We start from the raw sequence: 21,224 nt of genomic DNA on the forward strand, positions 1-21,224 counted from the left end.
TCTTTGGTCATATCAGCAACTAAGCAAGTACATAGTGTTCAGTGAATTAAAACCTTTTGATATAATCTGGAAATATGCTAAGACAAAAGAAATAAGTGACAACTAACCAGTCAAACGAATCAGGCAGATTTCTGTGTTTTTGAAATGCTGAATGATGTTGAAGACAAGACAAGGTGCAACATGAGCACAAAGTTTTGTGAGTTTTTGTGTATCCTAAAGGCCTCAAATGTGTTCCTAAAATGAAAATTGACACACGAGGCCCTAAAAAAGGAAACATGCACCCACCAAAACACAACATCAACAAACTTCTCATTCAGCCCACATACAAAACAATTGAACACTAACAGGATCACTATTCACCTGCTTTTAGCACGGACACGTTTCACTAACCACGCTTTCCCGAAGACATCAGACATTAATTAACACTTTTCACTATTACCGCCTGGTCACATGCTTTTACGCGCCCATACAAAACACAGAAGCACACCTGCACTCAAACAGAAAACAGAAGAATATCATTTTACATGACATCAGAGAGTTGTGATAGATCTCAGGTCTTCAGGCTTGTCATTAGGTTTGCTACAGAAAAGCAAAATAACAAAAAGCATCCTCACCAGATGTGAATCTTATACAGTGTGTACAGTTAGAAGACCATCACTTAATGAATTGTAGTCTGTTAGCTGGTAGGAAATGTACTGAGGAAACAAATTTTAATTGCTAGAGACTATTATTAGAAGTTTGAACTGGATTCATTTATTGCACTCTGAGCCAGTGTTGTAGTGCTTGAGTCCAACTCAAGTGATTTTCAGGACTCGTGACTCAACTTGGACTTGAGCACTGATGACTCAGACTCGGACTTAGAGAAGTAAAAGTTTTTTTTGTTTGTTTGTTTTTGTTAGTTTTTTACTGTAGCTTTCTCACCTTGATCCCTAATAAAGACTGTTTGTGTTTTTCAGTTACATCAGACACTGAAGGACAACGACCTGAATAAAGACATGAAGCTGATATGGAGGAAGCAGCCTGATGGAAAGGTTTTCCACATGGAAGGAAAAGAGGAGGGGAAGGAGAGCAAGGAGTGCAGCTGCAACCTTATATGATTTTTCTTTTCAATTTTGTGTGATTTAACTTTTGATTTAAGTATTTTTCCAACAGCCATGACATGTTGGTTATTGTCCACATTTATTTCATGTAGCTTGAATCTGGTAGGTGTCCAGTTTTGGTAATTAGCAAAAGAAGACCGAAGCACTTTGATTGATTTGCAGACTTTAATAGTGCAAACAGAGTAATAACGCTACTGTGTCGTCATCAGAGTCAAGATGGACAAGACATAAAGCAAACATATAAATGGTCAACCAGGAATAAGTTTTCATGAGTCATGGAATTTCATTTAGCTGGTATCAGAGGTACAAGTTGAGATAATGTGTATGCTCAAGTCAGTTATTTCTGGGCTTAAAATAATAACTTATGTGAATAAATTATAAATGATTAATTTGTAACATTATGTATATGAAATTTGATTAACTGCAGAGGCAGAAATACAGTAGTTCAGGTGAACCGTAAGGTTTACCCAGTTTTTTGGGACTTTGCAGGTTTGGTGATTGATATAATTTTCAATTATTCATGTATTTATTTATTCAGTGTCTGTTTTGAGTTACTGTTTGGTCTTTTCTTGTTCAGGTTTTTTACTTTTTAAAAAACTTTTATGGGTCCTTCATGGTCTCAGGGAGTATGATTCTTAAAGGGGCCCCATGGAACTTCCTTGTAGACAACTGAAGCTATTCAGCGAAGTTTCAGGAGCAGGACCACACCTCAATTACGCCACTACCGGCATTCCTATAAATACCACCTAACCCTCTACGCTTCTTCCGCTCTCGTATTCTGCGCCCCTCCCTCCCACCCTATTTCTCTCTTCCTGTTTCTTCATGATTCTTCCTCTCCTTCGTAGGCGTGTTGCCCGGGTGCTGCGGCGGATTCCCCGTAAGCTTCCCCACAACGTAGTCAGCAACTGGAAGAACTATGCACATTAATTGTTTTCCTCAATAAATCATCAAAACGCATCTCATTGATGGTGTGGTCCTTGCTAGTGAAACAAAAGTTATGTTTACATTCACTCACCAAAAAACACTGTGTGTATCACTGAGGTCTAACAAACATATTGTACACAATACAAACAACATGGGGACCCCCTTTTATAAACATTGCTCCATAGCGCTACTAGTGGTCAGAAACTTCACAGGCTGCCTTTAAAAATATAATTGTTGTTGTTGTTATGTGATAAGTAGTATTAAGACATAACACAATATTTATGATATCTAATTTATTTTCTTCAATCTGTTACTCACAATTCATTTGTTTCCATTCCGTGTTTGTTTTTATTTAATGACAGCAAACTACAGTTTATTAGAACCTGTGACTTATTTTCATAGAAATGACAACACTGTACTAACCAAAGTAATTGAGAACTCGGAACACATTGCTTAAAATGGTCCAACGTGATAACTGGTGCAACAATTACAGAGTTTAATCTGTGCTAAATAGAGTTCCACAGTCTCAAAATGCAACCAAAGAGAACAGGAAGTCCCTGAAAAAAATAACGGCTCTGTGTCCACATCACATTCTATTAACTCTCATGATATTCATTCTTTGAAATGGAAAGAGGGGAAGGCTTCGTTGGCTACTTTACTTTTCTCAGAAGATAGACTGAGAACTCTTCTTCTTACCTCACATGACCCTGTGCTGTGATACTACGAAATATACTGTATTACTGCTGTATGTATAAGAGGCTTTACAAAGGCAAATGGAAAAATACAGATACTGTATATATTTATATAAATCCAAAAACATTTAGTGAAGTCATGGATGCATAATTTAGTTATGCTTCATCTTATTGGTCCATAATACTCGATTTCCTAGTAAATATATTCAAATGAAGAATTAATGTTTACTTGGGTGTGAATCGAACTTTTATTTCTCAGTAATTCATCTGGAAATCAACAACTGCTTTTAAACAACAAAAAAATTACAGTCTGAGAACATGGCGTCTCCTTTCCCTGTGAGGAAATAACAGACCTGTAAAATAAAATGTTGCCCATAATTTTATCAGATTTGGTAATGCAGTCACAGAAATGATGATGAATATGTGTCCATTATCATTAAGCAGAAATAGAAACACTGTGTGTATTACTGGATGTTTAATCTGTCCCTGCATGCTATATCTGTTATTGTTGGAGATAGTGTAATTATCACCAGAAAATACAGTAGTTTAGGTGAACATTTTCAGGACTGTGTGAGTTAGATGATTAAAATAATTTTCAATGATTTATTTATTTATTCAGTGTCTGTTTTGAGTTGCTGTTTGATCTTTTGTTGTTCAGGTCTTTTACTTTAAAAAAAAAAAACTTTTATGGGTCCTTCTTGGTCTCAGGAAGTATGTTTTTTAAAGGGGCCCCAAAAAACTTTCTTGTAAACAAACAAAAGTTATGTTTACATTCACTCACCAAAAAACACTGTGTGTATCATTGAGGTCTAACAAACTTATTGTACACAATATAAACAACATGGGGACCCCCTTTTAAAAACATTGCTCCATAGTGCTGTTAGTAGTCAGAAACTTCACAGGCTGCCTTTAAAGACATAATTGTAGTTGTTGTTACATGATAAATAGTGTAAAGACATAACATAATATTTATGGTATCTAATTTATTTTGTTCAATCTGTTACTCACAATTCATTTGTTTCCATTCTGTGTTTGGTTTTATTTAATGACAGCTTTTTAAAGGAAAACTACAATTTATTAAAACCTGTGACTTATTTTCGTAGCAATGACAACACTGTACCAACCAAAGTAATTGAGATCTCGGAACACCACAACATTGCTGAAAATGGTCTAACGTGATAACTAGTGCAACAATTACAGAGTTTAATGTGTGCTAAATAGAGTCCCACAGTCTCAAAATGCAACCAAAGAGAACAGGAAGTCCCTGAAAAAGTAAAGGCTCTGTGTCCACATCACATTCTGTTAACTCTCATGATATTCATTCTTGGAAAGAGGGGAAGGCTTCATTGGCTACTTTAATTTTCTCAGAGAACTCTTCTAACCTCACATGACCCTGTGCTGTGATACTACGAAATATACTGTATTACTGCTGTATGTATAAGAGGCTTTACATAGTGATTAAAGCAGACAGGCAAATGGAAAAATAGAGATACTGTATATATTTATATAAATCCAAAAACATTTAGTGAAGTCACGTATGTATAATTTGGTTATGCTTTATCTTATTGGTCCATAATACTTAATAATTTCCTTGTAAATATATTCAAATAAAGGACAAATGTTTACTTAAGTGTAAATCGAACTTTTATTTCTCAGTAATTCCTCTGGAAATCAACAACTGCTTTTAAACAACAAAAAATTACAGTCTCAGAACATGGTGTCCCTTTCCCTGTAATCAGACCAAATTACATGGCTTTTTTCTATGAAACTTCCAAGAAATTAAGGAAATAACAGACCTGTAAAATAAAATGTTGCCCATAATTTTATCAGATTTGGTAATGCAGTCACAGAAATGACGATGAATATGTGTGTATTACTGGTTGTCTAATCTGTCCCTGCATGCTGTATCTTTTATTGTTGGAGATATTGTAATTATCACCAGAAAGTAGAGTAATTTCGGTGAACTTTTTCAAGACTATGTGAATGACTTATTTATTTACTCAGTGTCTGTTTTGAGCTGCTGCTTGGTCTTTTGTTGTTCAGGTCTTTTACTTTTTAAAAAAACTTTTATGGGTCCTTCTTGGTCTCAGGAAGTATTGTTCTTAAAGCGGTCCTGTGGAACTTTCTTTTAAACAAACAAAAGTTATGTTTACATTCACTCACCAAAAAACACTGTGTGTATCATTGGGGTCTAACAAACGTGTTTTACGCAATACAAACAACATGGGGACCCCCTTCTAAAAACATTGCTCTACAGCGCTACTAGTGGTCAGAAACTTCACAGGCTGCCTTTAAAAATATAATTGTTGTTGTTATTATGTGATAAGTAGTATTAAGACATAACACAATGTTTATGGTAACTAATGTATTTTCGTCAGTCTTTTGCTCACAATTAATTTGTTTCCATTCTGTATTTGGTTTTATTTAATGACAGCTTTTTAAAGGAAAACTACAGTTTATTAGAACCTGCATTTTATTTTCGTAGCCATGATAACACTGTACTTACCAAAGTAACTGAGATCTCACAGAGCCACAACATTTCTTAAAATGGTCCAATGTGATAACTGGTGCAAGAATTATTGAGTTTAATGTGTGCTAAATAAATTCCCACAGTCTCAAAATGCAACCAAAGAGAACAGGAAGTCCCTGAAAAGATTTCTATTATTCTTTGAAAAAAGGGTAAGGTTTCATTAGCTACTTTCATTTCCTCGGAAGATAGACTGAGAACTCTTCATCTTACCTCACATGACCCTGTGCTATGACATTATGAAATATACTGTATCACTGCTGTATGTATAAGAGGCTTTACAGAGTGATTAAAGCAGACAGGCAAATGGAAAAGTATCAAAGATATTGTAATTATCACCAAATAAAAGTTGCATAGTTTAAACTTCAATGTCAATCTCTTTTCCAAGTCAGTAGTGAATGAAGTGATTTCAGTAAATGACACAAGTTCCTGTTGGGAGGGAGGGTACTAAATAAAAAGGATCTAACCACAGCCATTTTCTTAAGTCCTGCGTCGACACTGACAGAGTTAAGCCTGACAACTGGATCTTGCAGCCGTCCTTCAGAGGTCTTCATTCCAGGTGAGAATAGGTAATTGAAATAGCATACTAAGGGGGATAAAATCTGCCTTCACCCTGACCTCTTCTGTAAAACCTTTTGTGGCTGTATATATCACACCATTTCCTCCGTTGCTATTTAGAAAGAACAGTCAGTATTTGTGTGACCAGATAATACAAATCCTCTCCTTCAGGAAAAAGTAAAAATGCACAAATAAGACTGCTTATTAAGTTATTACCATGTTCAATAACAACATTCTTTAATATCCAACGCCAATGTTTTTGAAATTCTTCTTTTTTTTTTTTTTTTTTTTATAATATCTGTGCATGACAGTTACAGTATGATTAAGGTTAGAGAAATATTGCGCTTATGGCAAATATAGTTAGGCAACTAACACTTGGTTAAGGGCAAGGAAGTTAAATTTATATGGTTTTGTTTTCCAGATTATGTTCACATGAAAGAAACATAATCTTTAATTGGATTATTCTCACAGGTAATGTTTTTTTTAATGAATAAAGTGGTACATTTACTGTATGTACACCACTGAAGTTGTAAGGAGGTGGTCGAACATTTTCTGTATTCAACCAATGCACTGTTTTCTCCCAACCTTAACAAGTGCAGTGAGTGCTTTAACATGACCATAAAAAATGTTTTAACAATGCTGTAGTTAGTTGCTACAAGTGTATAATATTGCAAGAGCAGATTTTGTAGGGAAAATATACATTTACTGATATGTTCACTATCGACATTTTTCAACTTCCCAGATACGTTACTTAACAAGATTTCCTCATTATATTGATAAAAATATGTAATTTGGGAGGCATTGTCTTCCATGACATATTTGTATGAAGTCCATTTATCATTTACAATTACAGTCAGCCAACACATCACGTGAAAGATACCAGGTAATATGACAGTTGGTAAAGTATATTTGTATTTTGAGGGTGATAGGTAAAACTTACACCAGTTACTTTTGCTATATAGTGGTTGTATAAATTTAGGGACCTGAAACCTCGAGTGAACTGATCACTAAAGCTGTTTCTGTGTTGTATTTAGAGTGAGCTACAAGGAGCCACAGTGTGTTTGTCTGCTGTCATCTGATCACATCTGATCATCACACAGTATCTAACCCATCAGGTAAGAATGTTGTTCTGACAGAGCGCCACAGAAAAGCTAGTTACATTTAGCAGAAGTGACAACATCAATCTGTTGACAAGAAACCTGCAGAATGTTTGTCTAGTTAAGTTAACATGGCAAATAATTCAGTATTGGTTAATTTTGGTTGACATTTAATTTAATAAGCTATAAAAACGACAAGACCATGATTTTAAGCTCAGCCAAGTCCAATGTTTGTTGTGCTGTTACTACTTGCACACAGTGTGACATAGATTTGAACTCTGCCTCATTAATTTTTTGGAACTTTGATGAAGTAGTAAAATCTTTTAAAACAAATCTACCTGATGTTTTTTTTTGAGTAGTAATTTTGTTTGATATTCTTATTTGTTAGACAAGCTTTCTTGAATGTGGCATTGACTGCAGCCTTCAATTGTACATCCTGCAAAACCAGAGCTTGGTTTATAAATATCTATATAGCTATATCTATCTATCTATCTATCTATCTATCTATCTATCTATCTATCTATCTATCTATCTATCTATACAGACATGGTTGAAATTATTGCATTTTATTAAAATTATGCACCATTCACTGACTAATCACATCAGTAAACAAATCTCTTGGCCCCATGGAAAAAAATACCTGTAAAAACATTTGTATGTTTGGTTGCATGTGTGAAGGGACTGAGAGTGATGAAAGATTTTGATCATTTTGATATACAATTTGCTTGGAAGGAGAGTTCCTGCAGAAACAGGTTTTGCCATCAACTGTATAAGTAGGTGACTTTCATGCCTGACAGTTAGAGCTTGCAGTCGTTCTTCAGAGGTGATCATTCCAGTTAAGAATGGTAATAATAATAATAATATATTTAATTTGTATGACACTTTATATTCATAGTGAAAGTCAAAGTGCTACAGTATTGATAACATAGAAAACACAACATAAAGAAAATAGTAATAAGAGGTAAGATGAAAAGGCTTTCCTGAATAGAAAGGTTTTAAGGCCTTTTTTAAAAAAAAGAAAAGAGTCTACGGTCTGTGCTGCCCTCCGATTGTTAGGAAAGCTGTTGCACAAGAGTGGTGCAGCAGAGAAGAAAGCTCGATCCCCCATGGTGCAGAGCTTAGTACTGGAGGCCTGGAGGAGCAAACTGTTGGCAGATCTGTGGGTGCAGACAGAGGTTTGTGGTGTGATCAATTCCTGTAGGTAGGGAGGCACATGTCTGTTGATGGATTTGTTTGTGAGTAGCAATTTAGTAATCAATCCTGAAGGAGACAGGGAGCCAGTACAATGAAAACAAAATTGGTGTTATATATTTGTGTTTTTGCAGTCTCTTCAGGCAGGTGGGTCCATATACTTAAAGATGACTTCTTCCCATGAGTTACTACTTCTATCTACTTGCAACATAATGTTTCATTTGCTATTCTCACTGTGCTGGTGCTTGCAAAATTCCAGATTAGTGTAATTGTTCATATTGCCAAAGGATTTTAAATATTTCATATTGTGATACTTTAGGTGAGATATAAGAACACAGATTTACCTCACAGTTTTAGAGATTTACCTCACAATTTCATAATTACCCAACAAGACAGATAAGAATCTTCATCTCCCTCTGTAAAAAACATCACATGATCAGTTTTCTATCAAATATCATGGAGTTTTCGTGGGGAATGAAAACATACTTTTAATGGATTCCTTTTTTCATTGTCTATGTACAAAGACTTGCTCTACTGTCAAAAACATTTGACTTGGAACAATAGTGATCATTCTTAGTAACTGTTTTTTATACTCGATACGGCAATACTCCTGATTCTCTGTATTTTTAAAAGTATAATTCTACTATTTTTGAACACTAATGTTTAAAACGTATCAATGAGTTTGTATATTTGTATTTTACCTTTTGTATGTCTTTTGGGTGTGGTTTTCATATAAGCCATTACAGGTTTCTACCACACCTTCACATGTACTTTTTATATTTCCTTCATGTGTTTTGTCTTTATGTGTGCGAAACAAATAAAACAAAACAAATAGATCCTAAGTAGGGTAGCCTTCAGTTTGCGGCCCATGATTGTCTCAGTTTTACATGTAAGCCTGTATAATATTATTAACTTGATTAGCAAAACAGCTTCCCCCCACTTGGGGGCAGTATATATATTTGTTATGCCAACAAATGCAAAACATGACAAAACATGACAATGCATGACAATGCATGACAAATTATGGATTGTTTTGTGACTAAACAAAAGCAGCCAGAGAGAGAAAGACCAACTACTGTACAGGTTGAATTGAAACAGAAAGAAAAACATCACAATATGACATAATGACATATAATTATTTTGAGTGACAGATGCCGTGAAGCAGCCGAAGTAATTATGACCCAGAGCAGTGGCGCAGTGGAGATGACATCAGATTAGAAAATGCTGCTATGTGTCGTTCTGGAGTGCAAGTTTAAACAACGTATTTGGTTGTTTAAATTAAGAGATTTTTTGATTGAATTATTGTGAAACGCAAGATGAAAATGTGGTGGAAGAGAAGGGACAAACAAATGAATGTGAGGGAGAACAGGTTAGCAAAGGGAGAAAGTTTCACAACATAGAAAATAAGCACTGAAAGTTTCAGGAAAAATGGACAGATGAGCTTTTCTTCACCGATAACAACTCAGATCCACTGTGCTGACTATGCCAGCAGACATGCTCTGTTTTAAAACGGTGTAATTTGGAACAGCATTTAAAAAAAACATTGTACAAGCATCAGTGACAAATTTCCACCTGGCTAAGACCTGAGAAGGAATAAGAACTCACAAAATACCATAGCGGAAGTTATAGCAGGAACAGCAGCTGGAATTATTGGGGAGGCAACAGCGGTCGGTGCTGCAGTTGGTGAAGCTTCTCCCACACATCGCCAGTGCACCATTGACATTAAGAATGAATGCAAATTCAGCCTTTGTAATCCCAGGTATTTTGCACATTTTTTCACACATCTATGTTAAAATAAATAGTCAACAAATATCTTCAATTCATAAGGATTGTTCTACTGTTTCTATAACTAGGATGTACATTGAGAGTGGAGGCTGTGCCATACCTCTGTCACCTTTCATTGCCCCTTCCAAATGTGATGTCGTGGAGTTCAGCAAGACTCCTAACACAGCATGTGGATCTGTTGGTGTCTTCACTTATGATCTCCTGGAGAAGGATACAGACCAGCCCACTGAGAAAATAGCTGTCATGTTCTCTGTGCCCTTTGATTTTAATGTGTACTCAGTCTGGTACGCAGTGGGAATCTTTGAAAAGAACAAAGAGTGTGATAATGACCTTTTTAATGACATGTATTATAACACCAGCCCATCATTTGTCAGGGGTAAAGCGAACAGCCCAGCTCTCATTCAGGAGGATGATCGTGTTAAAGTCATGGCAACAATGTCAGACTCCTACCAACCTGTCATGAAGGTGCAAGTCATGAACTGCGTGACTAAAATGTAAAATGTCAATCAATTACTAAATGACTCACTTGTGTATTTTACCACAATTCTGTTGTCATTTTACAAATTTATACAGATGGTTTTGGTGTAATCACATGGGCTGTCAGAGTAATACACTGATCTGGAAAAATGAAAACATTGTTCCAATGCATTCAAAAGGGGGGTTGCATCTATACTAATATATATTGAAATACAGCATTTTGAATGCCTCTCCTCCTTAGCCCCAAAAATAAAGAAAGCAGATAATATTGATATCATTCTGGATGGAAAACTCTATGTGAAATTTGGCTCAAAAACAACAACAAAAGTTCACAATTTGCAGTCAACACCACAGATGAGAACAGGCAATAATAAGGGTCTAAAGTAGGGTCTCAACATAAGTTATGCTATATGTGTTTTTTGGCTGTGTTATATCATTGAAAGGTTACTGACAGTTCCAAACCGATATGTATAAAATCTGTAACACCAAATAAATCTGTAAATTCTATCTCCTTGTATGTGTGTTTATAAAATAAAATAGAAAATGTAATGTAATAATATAATCAAACTAAACCTATTAATCATAGTCCAAATATTTATTAAAGAAAAGCTTAGTGTTAGGCATGTTTCAATAAGGGATTCTGATATGTACAAAGATGTCTCAGGACAGGCATATATTGAGAAAGAGATACTGAAGCATCATATGAAATTTTCAGTTGATTTCACTGAATACTTCAAATGAAATTGCTGAAGTATTTAAACAAACACTTTTGCAAAAGCTTTCCCCTTGTTTTTTATTACAGCAACAAGCAAAAATAATGTAGTTTTGAATACATGTCCATACAAAACAATTCCATATTTTGGGATATTAGTCAAATCTAACTGCCCAGCTGTACAGTGGTTACCTGTTTCTCTCACAGCAAGAACATCCTGGGTTTAAATTCAGTGGCTGGAAGGATGAATACATATCTAATTAATTAATTTAAGGAACATTATTCTATACCCATACACCATATATGCATTTATATTCAACTATGTATATATCTGTAAAGATATATGGACATACAGTACATAAACTGCAATTTTTGCAATGTTTTTAATATGTGTGTCATGTATGTACATGTATGTAACTTGGTTGGATATTGTGAGAAACAGGCATCGAGGTTCAGCTGTTTAACTTTTTAAAAATAAATGTTTTCAAAACTATTGTCACTGCCACAATTTATACCTTTTATACACAATTTATGTATCAAAATGAAGATCAAAGACAAGAGCTTCAAAGTGAAGTAAGGCAACCACTTCATTTACATCAATGTTATTGAACTCAATGCTATTAACAATTTACAGAAATATTTCATAAAATCATGTTCAAAATAGGCTGTTGTTACCCACAGTGTAAAGTGGGTAACAACAGTCTTAATATATATGTGTGTATATATATATATATATATATATATATATATATATATATATATATATATATATATATATATATATATATATATACACACACACACACATATATATACATGACATGACATACATGACATTACGACATTACAAATGAATGCTCTGACTATACCCTGTGTAAGCCCAGGTAACAGCAATTTTTATTTTTATCCCTTACATCAAAATAAGTTTTTTTTCCAAAACATTCATTCATATTTTCCTACACTCTAGTGTATACATTGACAGTGGCTGCTACTACACACCTTTGCTGCCTCATATTGACTCATTTTCACCAGGGAGTGTGCTGTTTAATCCCAACATTCCTCGAGACGCTGTTGCTATCTTCACCTATGATCTCCTCAACTAATCTTTATATAATGACTTATAAAAGTATCATATCTATCATTTTAATGCATTATCAGTGCTTTTCACTTATCAGGCAACGAGAACCCCCGCCAGGCCAAAAAAGTATTTTTTAATGCCAAAAATAATGCCAAATATCCATTCATTCAGAAATCAATAGCATTTGGGAGCCTCTGTGCAGCGCTGTTCCAAAACGTGAGTTAACCTCTGTGTTGTTGCCTGGGAAACTCTTGGGAGTGTAGCTCCTTTTAAGGAATATTGCAGTGCATAATATTAATATGTGTGCGTAGTGGGTGAGTGAGTAGTTGAGTGAGAGAGCGAGTGGCAGAAAAGTGATGTGAATGTGAACGGAGCAGGTCAGTCTGATAGTAGATGTACAGTACAGACTACAGTGTGTAAGTTAAGAAATGCTGCAGCTTGTCAAGACCAAGAAAAGTCACTTCTGTTGTTTCCCCAACTGCTGGAAAAGTGAAGGGGGTTAGCTCCAAAGTTAGCAACAATGGGTTAGCCTAACCTGAAGACACTAAACAGAGAAATAGAGGACGGAGAAATGTCTGGCTGCTTAGTCTCCTGACTTTTACTCAGCGCACCCCCCCGCCCCCCGCCAACATAGGGGAAACACTAGTTACCCTAAGTGCATTAAAAGTTTTGCAAGTAAAAAGAGTAATTTAATACAAGTCACACATATGAGTGGATACATATTTCTCTTTGCACAGAATTATTTTTAATAGCATATGCGATTGAAACTGTCACACTGTGCAGCCTTGTTATGTTATTCTATTTTATATCTTAATGAAATATATTCTAAAGTTTAATTATAATGAACCCTCTGGTTTCTTCAGGCCATTCAGACAGTAACATAGAGCATCTGGTCAATTTTCAAAATAAAACACCCTGTGCAGACTCCCCATTGTATATCAATAATAAACACAATTAAAACAGACAAATTAAGCAACCATTTAACTACGTGGCCCACTTACCAATGGTACAAAAATCAAGGAAAATGACCAAATCAACAAAATCTGAGCAAGTTAACAAAATTGGACAGTTTAGTTGCCCTGCTACTACAGTAATCACAGTAGCCTAAAGACGCTCTTTCAGCTTTGACTAGGCTGCAGTAATTCCTTTAGTAGTGCAACTGAATTTAAAAGGTGCATGGCTTCCCTGTAGACAAAACGCTCTGCTTCTGAAACACTCCTGGTGGGATAGGACACCATGCAGAGGATGGAGCAAAACTGCGTCAGAGCTGAAATGTGGCGCACACACACTCAGTAGGATCCTGGCATTGAAGTAACTTATAATCACATTTTCATGCATTATGACAGTGATTGTTGATTTACCATAAAATTATTATAATGTATTACAACTATGAGAATTATAATACACTGTGATCCTTGCAAAAAATGTCAGTGAATGACCTGCAATTATTAAGTATTGTGATTATATACCTTATGTCATTATAAAATGCTTTATAATGTGTTATGATTATTGTTATAAAGAGATATGAATATTTATGAGTGCTTAAAACTATAATTATACAGTGCTTTAAGCAGATTATAACACAATATAGGAATGTTTATAATGCATTATGGACATGGGCTTCATAGTAAGTGTTAGTATAAACATTTCTGAACTAAGTCTCTCCCCCTTTTTTTGTACACATACATTTCAAATAAATGCACGTTTCTGGCCTTGTATATTTTATAGTACATAAACATTAGTATTTAAGCCCATTTCAAATATGCAGAAACTGCCTTAAGTGCTTTCCCAGGGCTACATCAGCAGCTTAGCATGTTGCACTCAGCCGAGCACCTAGGCTGCAATTAAGCCTAAGTGGTTAGCGGCTAAAAAGCTTAGCACCATCAGTTATATTCTCATCACGTCACACAAACATTATATCCTGACTGAATTTTGCTTCATCATACCTTTCAAGGTAAACTAACACATGATTAAATTATTTTGGAACAAAACCTTAATGCTAACCAGCTAACCTGAAGTGGCTAACTCACCAGGATAACTCATTAATTTGGAGGGAAACGCCCGCTGGAGTCCCAAAGATGTTTTTTTCCACTGCACAGTTTAGTAGTTTTCTCTCTCTCTGGCAAAACGCCAGCTCTACTCGTCATTTATGTAAATCTTACATTAAAACGCCTTATTTTAATCTTTCCAAACTTACTTACTTTTGGCCACACACCTGTCAGAGTAGTATGACCTGCAGTAACTGAAGAACTAGACACTTCAGACACTTCAGCACTCTGTGCGCGGTTGCCTATGAAGTATCTACCGATAGCCTGTGTGAGGTGTTTAGGGAAGATCGGTAAATTGTAGTATTGTATTTTGTGGAAGGAATGATTTTTACATTTTGTTTAACTTGGTGGCATTGATTTATTATTTAAGTTGCTGTACTTTATTGAATAGTCATGTCATGATAAATTTAAAGTATCACATCAACCAAGAATGTGTAAAGGACTTTGAAAACTACAATCTTTCCTACTGTGTATTTATTTTTGCAGGCTACAGTTCAGAAAATGTACAATGTTTGATGAAAGTGCATACTGAGTTTTCAGTTTTTTACTCTGCATTCAGAAGAGCATTTAGCTCATGATGTTATTCAGAACAACTTAAAATGACTGCAACAATCTGGTTTAAATAATTAGTCTGACAATATTCCACACAAAGTTAGTGCAGAGCATCTCTGGACCAAACCAGAAAAATTGCCAGACATTCTCTAGATGGTAGATATCAGTCTTTCAGATGGTGTTCAGATCAGTCAAACAGTGAGTCTGTGATATTCAATATCTTGCTGTAATTTGTACTGTGTGCACAACATTTTCTTTTTTGCTCAGTATTGGATCAGACATCACCAAAATATCTGACAATACACCACACAGCAGAATGGTGTCTCACCAACATTTTGACTGTTGTAAGTGTTTTAAGTTTAAACTGACAAAAATACCCCAGTCCAGCACATGTGATGTCATTGCTTCAAGCTGTATGAAGGTGTGTGGAAACCATGTCTCCCCAGTGTCACAGTCAGAAAGTCATATTCTCTGGGGATCTAAAGGTCCAGGGTTTGAATCCCCAGGTGGCCAATTCAAACTTGCCACCATGTGGCAATTTATGCATGTGGCATCTTTTCAACTTCTTCTGAAGGTCATATTAAGTCGAAGATTGCCCTTTGTGCTTGGACCCCGCTCATTGCCGCTTGCGGCTATATTTATAAAACTATGTTTACTACATTTAAGATCAATAACTTGCCTGCAGTGTTATCAGCTAATCAAAGACATTTACAGCTATGAAACTATAGAGGCAAGTGAAGTATAGTAAACATTCACGATATCCAGTGATACAACTCAGAATATGAATGAAAAGGCTAAATTATATTTCCTTATAATGGAACCAAGTGGGAGTATAAATTAAAAAGCAAAGGTGCAAGGAATGACCCTTGTGGAATTTTTATTTCAGTGTATTAAAACTACTTGAAATAACAGAAGCTTATCCTTCAAATATATGTCCTTTAACTCCCACATAAATCAAATTTCAAGGACTGCCTTTTTTCACTTACGTAATATCACAAAAACTCAGGCACATCCTGTCCCTAAAAGATGCAGAAAAACTAGTTCACGCATTTGTTACTTCTAGGCTGGATTATTGCAATTCCTTATTATCAGGCTGCCCTAACAAGTCTCTAAAGACTCTCCAGCTGGTCCAGAACGCAGCTGCACGTGTATTGACTAAAACTAGAAAAAGAGACCACATTTCTCCCATTTTAGCTTCACTACATTGGCTTCCTGTAAAATCTAGAATAGAATTTAAAATCCTTCTCCTAACTTACAAAGCCCTTAATGGTCAGGCACCATCATATCTTGAAGAGCTCATAATACCGTATTATCCCACTAGAACACTGCGCTCCCAGTATGCAGGCTTACTGGTGGTCCCTACAGTCTTTAAAAGTAGAATGGGAGGCAGAGCCTTCAGCTATCAGGCTCCTCTTCTATGGAACCATCTACCGGATTCAGTCCGGGGTGCAGACACCCTCTCTATGTTTAAGAGTAGGCTTAAAACTTTCCTTTTTGATAAAGCTTATAGTTAGGGCCGACCAGGCTCGCCTTGGATCAGCCCTTAGTTATGCTGCTATAGGCCTAGACTGCTGGGGGACTTCCCATGATGCACTGAGCTCCTCTCTCCTCCTCCTCCTCTCCATCTGTATGCATTCATGTAACATCAATGCATGTCACTAACTTTGCTTCTTCCCCGGAGTTTTTTGTGCTTTCTCATCTCACAGAAAAACCTGACTCCCGGGCCGAACCTTCGCGGTCCTTCACAGTCCTGATGGCATCCTTCCCTGGCTGTTGCTGCTTGTGCTTGTTGTTGTTTGTTGTTGTCATTGTTTTTCTTCTGTCCCCCCTCCCCCTTTCCCTCTCTCTTTCTCTCTCTCAACCCAACCGGTCAAAGCAGATGGCCGCCCACCAAGAGCCGGGGTCTGCTTGAGGTTTCTACCCGTTAAAGGGGAGTTTTTCCTTACCGCTGTCGCCAAGTGCTTGCTCATGGGGGAATTGTTGGGTCTCTGTATATTAAAGAGTACGGTCTTGACCTGCTCTATGTGAAAAGTGCCTTGAGATGACTTCTGTTGTGATATGGCGCTATATAAATAAAGATTGATTGATTGATTGATTGATTGATTGAAATTGGAAGAAAACCAGTAAAGACCATGGCCTCACTCACAATTGAAAACAGTTGTAGACTACTGCTAGTGGTGATCCGTGATTTATATGGGTCATCCCCACAGTTCAGCACCCATGTGAACCACAGATTAAGTGCAAAATTTAATGTCTCATTGGAGACAAAGTAAACAAACTGCTGTAAGTACAAGTCATGGACAGACAGCGTGTCGCTAACAGGGATTTTGAAGAGCAACGACCAAACCAGCATCTAACACGGGCATGTCCAAAGTCCAGCCCGGGGGCCAATCACGGCCCGTGGTCAGATTTAATACGGCCTGCAGCTTCAGTTTTATAATGTATTATTTATGGCCCGCTAGGACTGTCAAACAGAATAAATAAATCATAGAAGGCTCAAAATGCAATTTCTCCTTTCACCTCATGGTGGCAGCACCACTCTATCTGGCTCTGTGACCTTGCTGTGAACACTTCTCGCTAATTTCTGCCATGGCGCCTGTAAATAAAAAGAGGAAAGTTGACAGTGAGGGACGCTGCTTCCAGGAGAGATGGGAATTACAATATTTTTTTGCTGAAAATCGAGGCAATTGTGTGTTCATATCTTGAAGAGCTCATAATACCGTATTATCCCACAAGAACACTGCGCTCCCAGAATGCAGGCTTACTGGTGGTTTCTACAGTCTTTAAAAGTAGAATGGGAGGCAGAGCCTTCAGCTATCAGGCTCCTCTTCTATGGAACCATCTACCAGATTCAGTCCGGGGTGCAGACACCCTCTCTATGTTTAAGAGTAGGCTTAAAACTTTCCTTTTTGATAAAGCTGATAGTTAGGGCCGACCAGGCTCGCCTTGGTCAGCCCTTAATTATGCTGCTATAGGCCTAGACTGCTGGGGGACTTCTCATGATGCACTTAGCTCCTCTCTCCTCCTCCTCCTCTCCATCTGTATGCATTCATGTAACATCAATTCATGTCAATAACTTTGCTTCTTCCCCGGAGTTTTTTGTGCTTTCTCATCTCACAGGAAACCCTGGGTTCTGGGCTGAGCCTTCGCGGTCCTTCACAGTCCTGATGGCATCCTTCCCTGGCTATTGACGCTTATACTTATTGTTATTGTTATGATTGTTGTTCTTCTGTCCCCCCTCCCCCTTTCCCTCTCTCTTTCTCTCTCTCAACCCAACCGGTCAAAGCAGATGGCTGCCCACCAAGAGCCGGGTTCTGCTTGAGGTTTCTACCCGTTAAAGGGGAATTTTTCCTTACCGCTGTCGCCAAGTGCTTGCTCATGGGGGAATTGTTGGGTCTGTAAATTAAAGAGTACGGTCTTGACCTGCTCTATGTGAAAAGTGCCTTGAGATGACTTTTGTTGTGATATGGCGCTATATGCCTAATTTGTCAAGAGACTGTTGCCTTGTTTAAGGAATTCAATGTAAAGAGACACGACCAGACAAAACATGCTAACGCATACAACAAGCTAGCAGGGAGTAAGCGCACAGAAAAAGTGAAGCAACTCCAAGCTGCTTTAGCCTCACAACAGCAACTCTTCACATGGGCCTGTGAGTCAAATGAATCTGTCACCAAAGCAAGCTACGAAGTTGCTATGTTAATCGCCAAACATGGAAAACCTTTCATAAAAAGTACGTTTATCAAGGACTGTGTCATGAAAATGGTGGAGAACATTTGCCCCTAGAAGAAGCAAGAATTTGCTAATGTTTGCCTGGCTCGTAACACTGTGGCACTGAGAATAGAGGACATATTGTCAGATATTCAGAGACAACTGGGGGACAGGGGAGTGACTTTTGATTATTTTTCATTAGCCTGCGATGAAAGCACAGATGCATCTGACACTGCACAGCTACTGATTTTTTTGAGAGGAGTTGACGATGACATGAACGTAATAGAGGAGCTGCTTGACCTCCAAAGCCTTAAAGGCCAAACAAGCGAATCATCTTGAACGTTAGCCTCCAAGGACAAGATGCAGTGGTGAGCCAACTGTATGCGCACATTAAGGCCTTTGGAACCAAGTTGCAACTTTTCCAAAAACACTTGTCACAAACTGAACCCTGCACTGCACATTTTTAGCTTTGCAAGAGGTCATGGACAGTTTTCCACAGGACAACATCGGTGCGCAAACAAAGAGGTATGCAGTAGCCATCGGATCTCTTTCTATGGAGTTTAAGGACATTTGCTTTTTTCTTCTCCCTTCTCCGTGGACCCCAGTGATGCTTCGCCACAGCTGCAGCTGGAGCTCATTGAGCTGCAGTGTGACAATGAGTGGCGTGGCAGACACCAGCAGTTTTCTGTTGTTGACTTTTAGCGGCAGCTGGATAAAGGCAGGTTTCCAGAAATGCGAACATTTGCAAAGAAAATGTTGAGCTTATTCCGCTCCACATATTTGTGTGAGAAGACATTCTCTGTCATGAACTTAAAAAAGAACTGCTTGAGGTCAAGACTAAGTGACTTCCACCTACGTGACATTTTACGCCTCTCAACCACTTCCCTCAAACCAGACCTGGCCTGTCTACTGAAATCCAGATCTCAGTATCACCCTTCTCATTAGTGTCAGTAAGTTACCTGTTTCTTGGTCAATCTGAAATTCTGAGTGTTTTGAATGGTAACATCTGTCACTAGTAACAGTGAAAAGCCAAAAGCACAGTTATAAATATATGCACTTGGACTTCTGGCACTTATTATATTAAGCTTTTGAATAAGGTTTGCCTATAACTGCTGATGTTGTACCTGTAGATATGACACAAAATATTACTTTCTGAATGATCTTGTGAAAGACAAGAGCAAGAGTCATATGTTTTAAGCTTAAATGTTAACAGACTTTGCATTACTCATATAAGTCACATTTAAAATGAACATGGGGTTAAGAGTTTTTATCAACTTCATGGAAGTTTAAGGTATTCCATACAGTTTGTTCTATGTTATCTGACTCCAGATGTGAAAGAAAGACAGAATTGTCTTTTTTTTATTTGTTCACGCCTGAGTGGCTTAGATTTGGTTACATTGCCATTTAAAAAAATGATAATTGTGACAATTAAAATAAAACTGTTATAGAACTGTGCATTTGTATGTCACTTTTACTGTTTAAAAAATGTCAGAAGGGACCACTGACTCCCGGGAATCTTCACATTATCAGATCTGGCCCTCTTTAAAAAAAGTTTGGACACCCCTGGTGTATGTAAACACTCATTCATTCATTTGTTTATTCATTTATTTATTTACTTTTCTTCGAGGGTGAGCAGTGCCCACAAGACAAGGTGGCACCCTAGGCGAATGCCTGTATTGTCTATGCCTTCAGCCAGCCCTGGGGCTACAAACTGGGAGCTGCACACAAACTAATAAGAAAATACAGGCAGAGGGCAGAGTCTCTGTAGATACATACACCACCACGCACTTCTTGTGGGTTGTAAGTGATGATTGAGAGGAATTATTTTTGTATGAGTTTATATTTATTTATTGTGTTTTAGGAAATTCCTGCATAGTATACCTTTAAAAAACTGCATTTTAAAGAAGAAATACTCCTCCAGGTCCACAGTCTTTGAGGAGCTGAATTTTGTGTTAATGATAAGTTTTTAATATCTGAGCAGGAACTAGTGCTGTTTCAGTCTTACTTTCCCAGCTGTAGGAGAGAAGCAACTGCTGTCTTTGTGGCCTCAAAAAAATGTCAGTGTTAAAAACACGGGGTTGGGTTGTGAAACGCTAGCCTACTAGGGATGTGCTTTTAGTTTTAGAAAATTAAAATGTTACAATAAGTGTGCATGAATAAACTACCTTACGAAGGGGGTCTCCACACCGGGTCTCAAACTGGAGTCTCCCAGATCATGTGACTGTATTGACTACTGAGCTAAACTTTACTCATCGCTTCATTACAGACAGACCTCTACCTATTTATACACCCATAACACAGAGACAGCACAGCGTGAAACGTTTAGGGAAGAACTTCAAAGGTGATTCTTGCTTTGCATTTTTCATTTATTGCCTATTTTTTACAACCTAACTTTGTGGAAAGGAGAAGGGAAACAACAGGTTATGGAGAGTCCCCTGGGAGCACTTCGCATGTGTCAGTAGCTCAGCTTTATCTCTGGGGAACACCCCCGACTCTGGGACTGATGTTCAAATTAGGAAATATGTGTCATGTAGCAGGCGAATGTGACTCCCCTGTTGAGACGCAACAGCAGAGCAGAGGAGAGAGACTGAGATAGCAATGTGACCAACCTGCACACTGGTATTTGACATATTTTTGTTTTTTTCTTCCTGAATACAAATAATTTTTAAAATATTTATATGAAACAAACATTCGTTAAAAAAAAAACATACTATTTGTGCATTGCCGAATAATGTATTTGTATTTGGGCACACCCCTACTATGCACAACTGTGCT

The 21,224-nt window shown here is 37.2% G+C and overlaps 1 protein-coding gene across 1 annotated transcript; it reads left to right on the plus strand.

Annotated features, from left to right (window-relative positions):
- Positions 1-8,004: 8,004 nt before the first annotated feature.
- LOC122966809 (DELTA-stichotoxin-Hmg2b-like) lies at positions 8,005-10,873 on the plus strand. Its single transcript, XM_044331141.1, has 3 exons — positions 8,005-8,095; positions 9,671-9,848; positions 9,943-10,873. The coding sequence occupies exons 1-3, from the start codon at positions 8,005-8,007 to the stop codon at positions 10,370-10,372; spliced, it is 699 nt and encodes a 232-aa protein (XP_044187076.1). The 3' UTR covers positions 10,373-10,873.
- Positions 10,874-21,224: the final 10,351 nt, after the last annotated feature.

The sequence above is a fragment of the Thunnus albacares genome, chromosome 17, assembly GCF_914725855.1.
Source record: "Thunnus albacares chromosome 17, fThuAlb1.1, whole genome shotgun sequence".
Lineage (NCBI taxonomy): Eukaryota > Metazoa > Chordata > Actinopteri > Scombriformes > Scombridae > Thunnus > Thunnus albacares.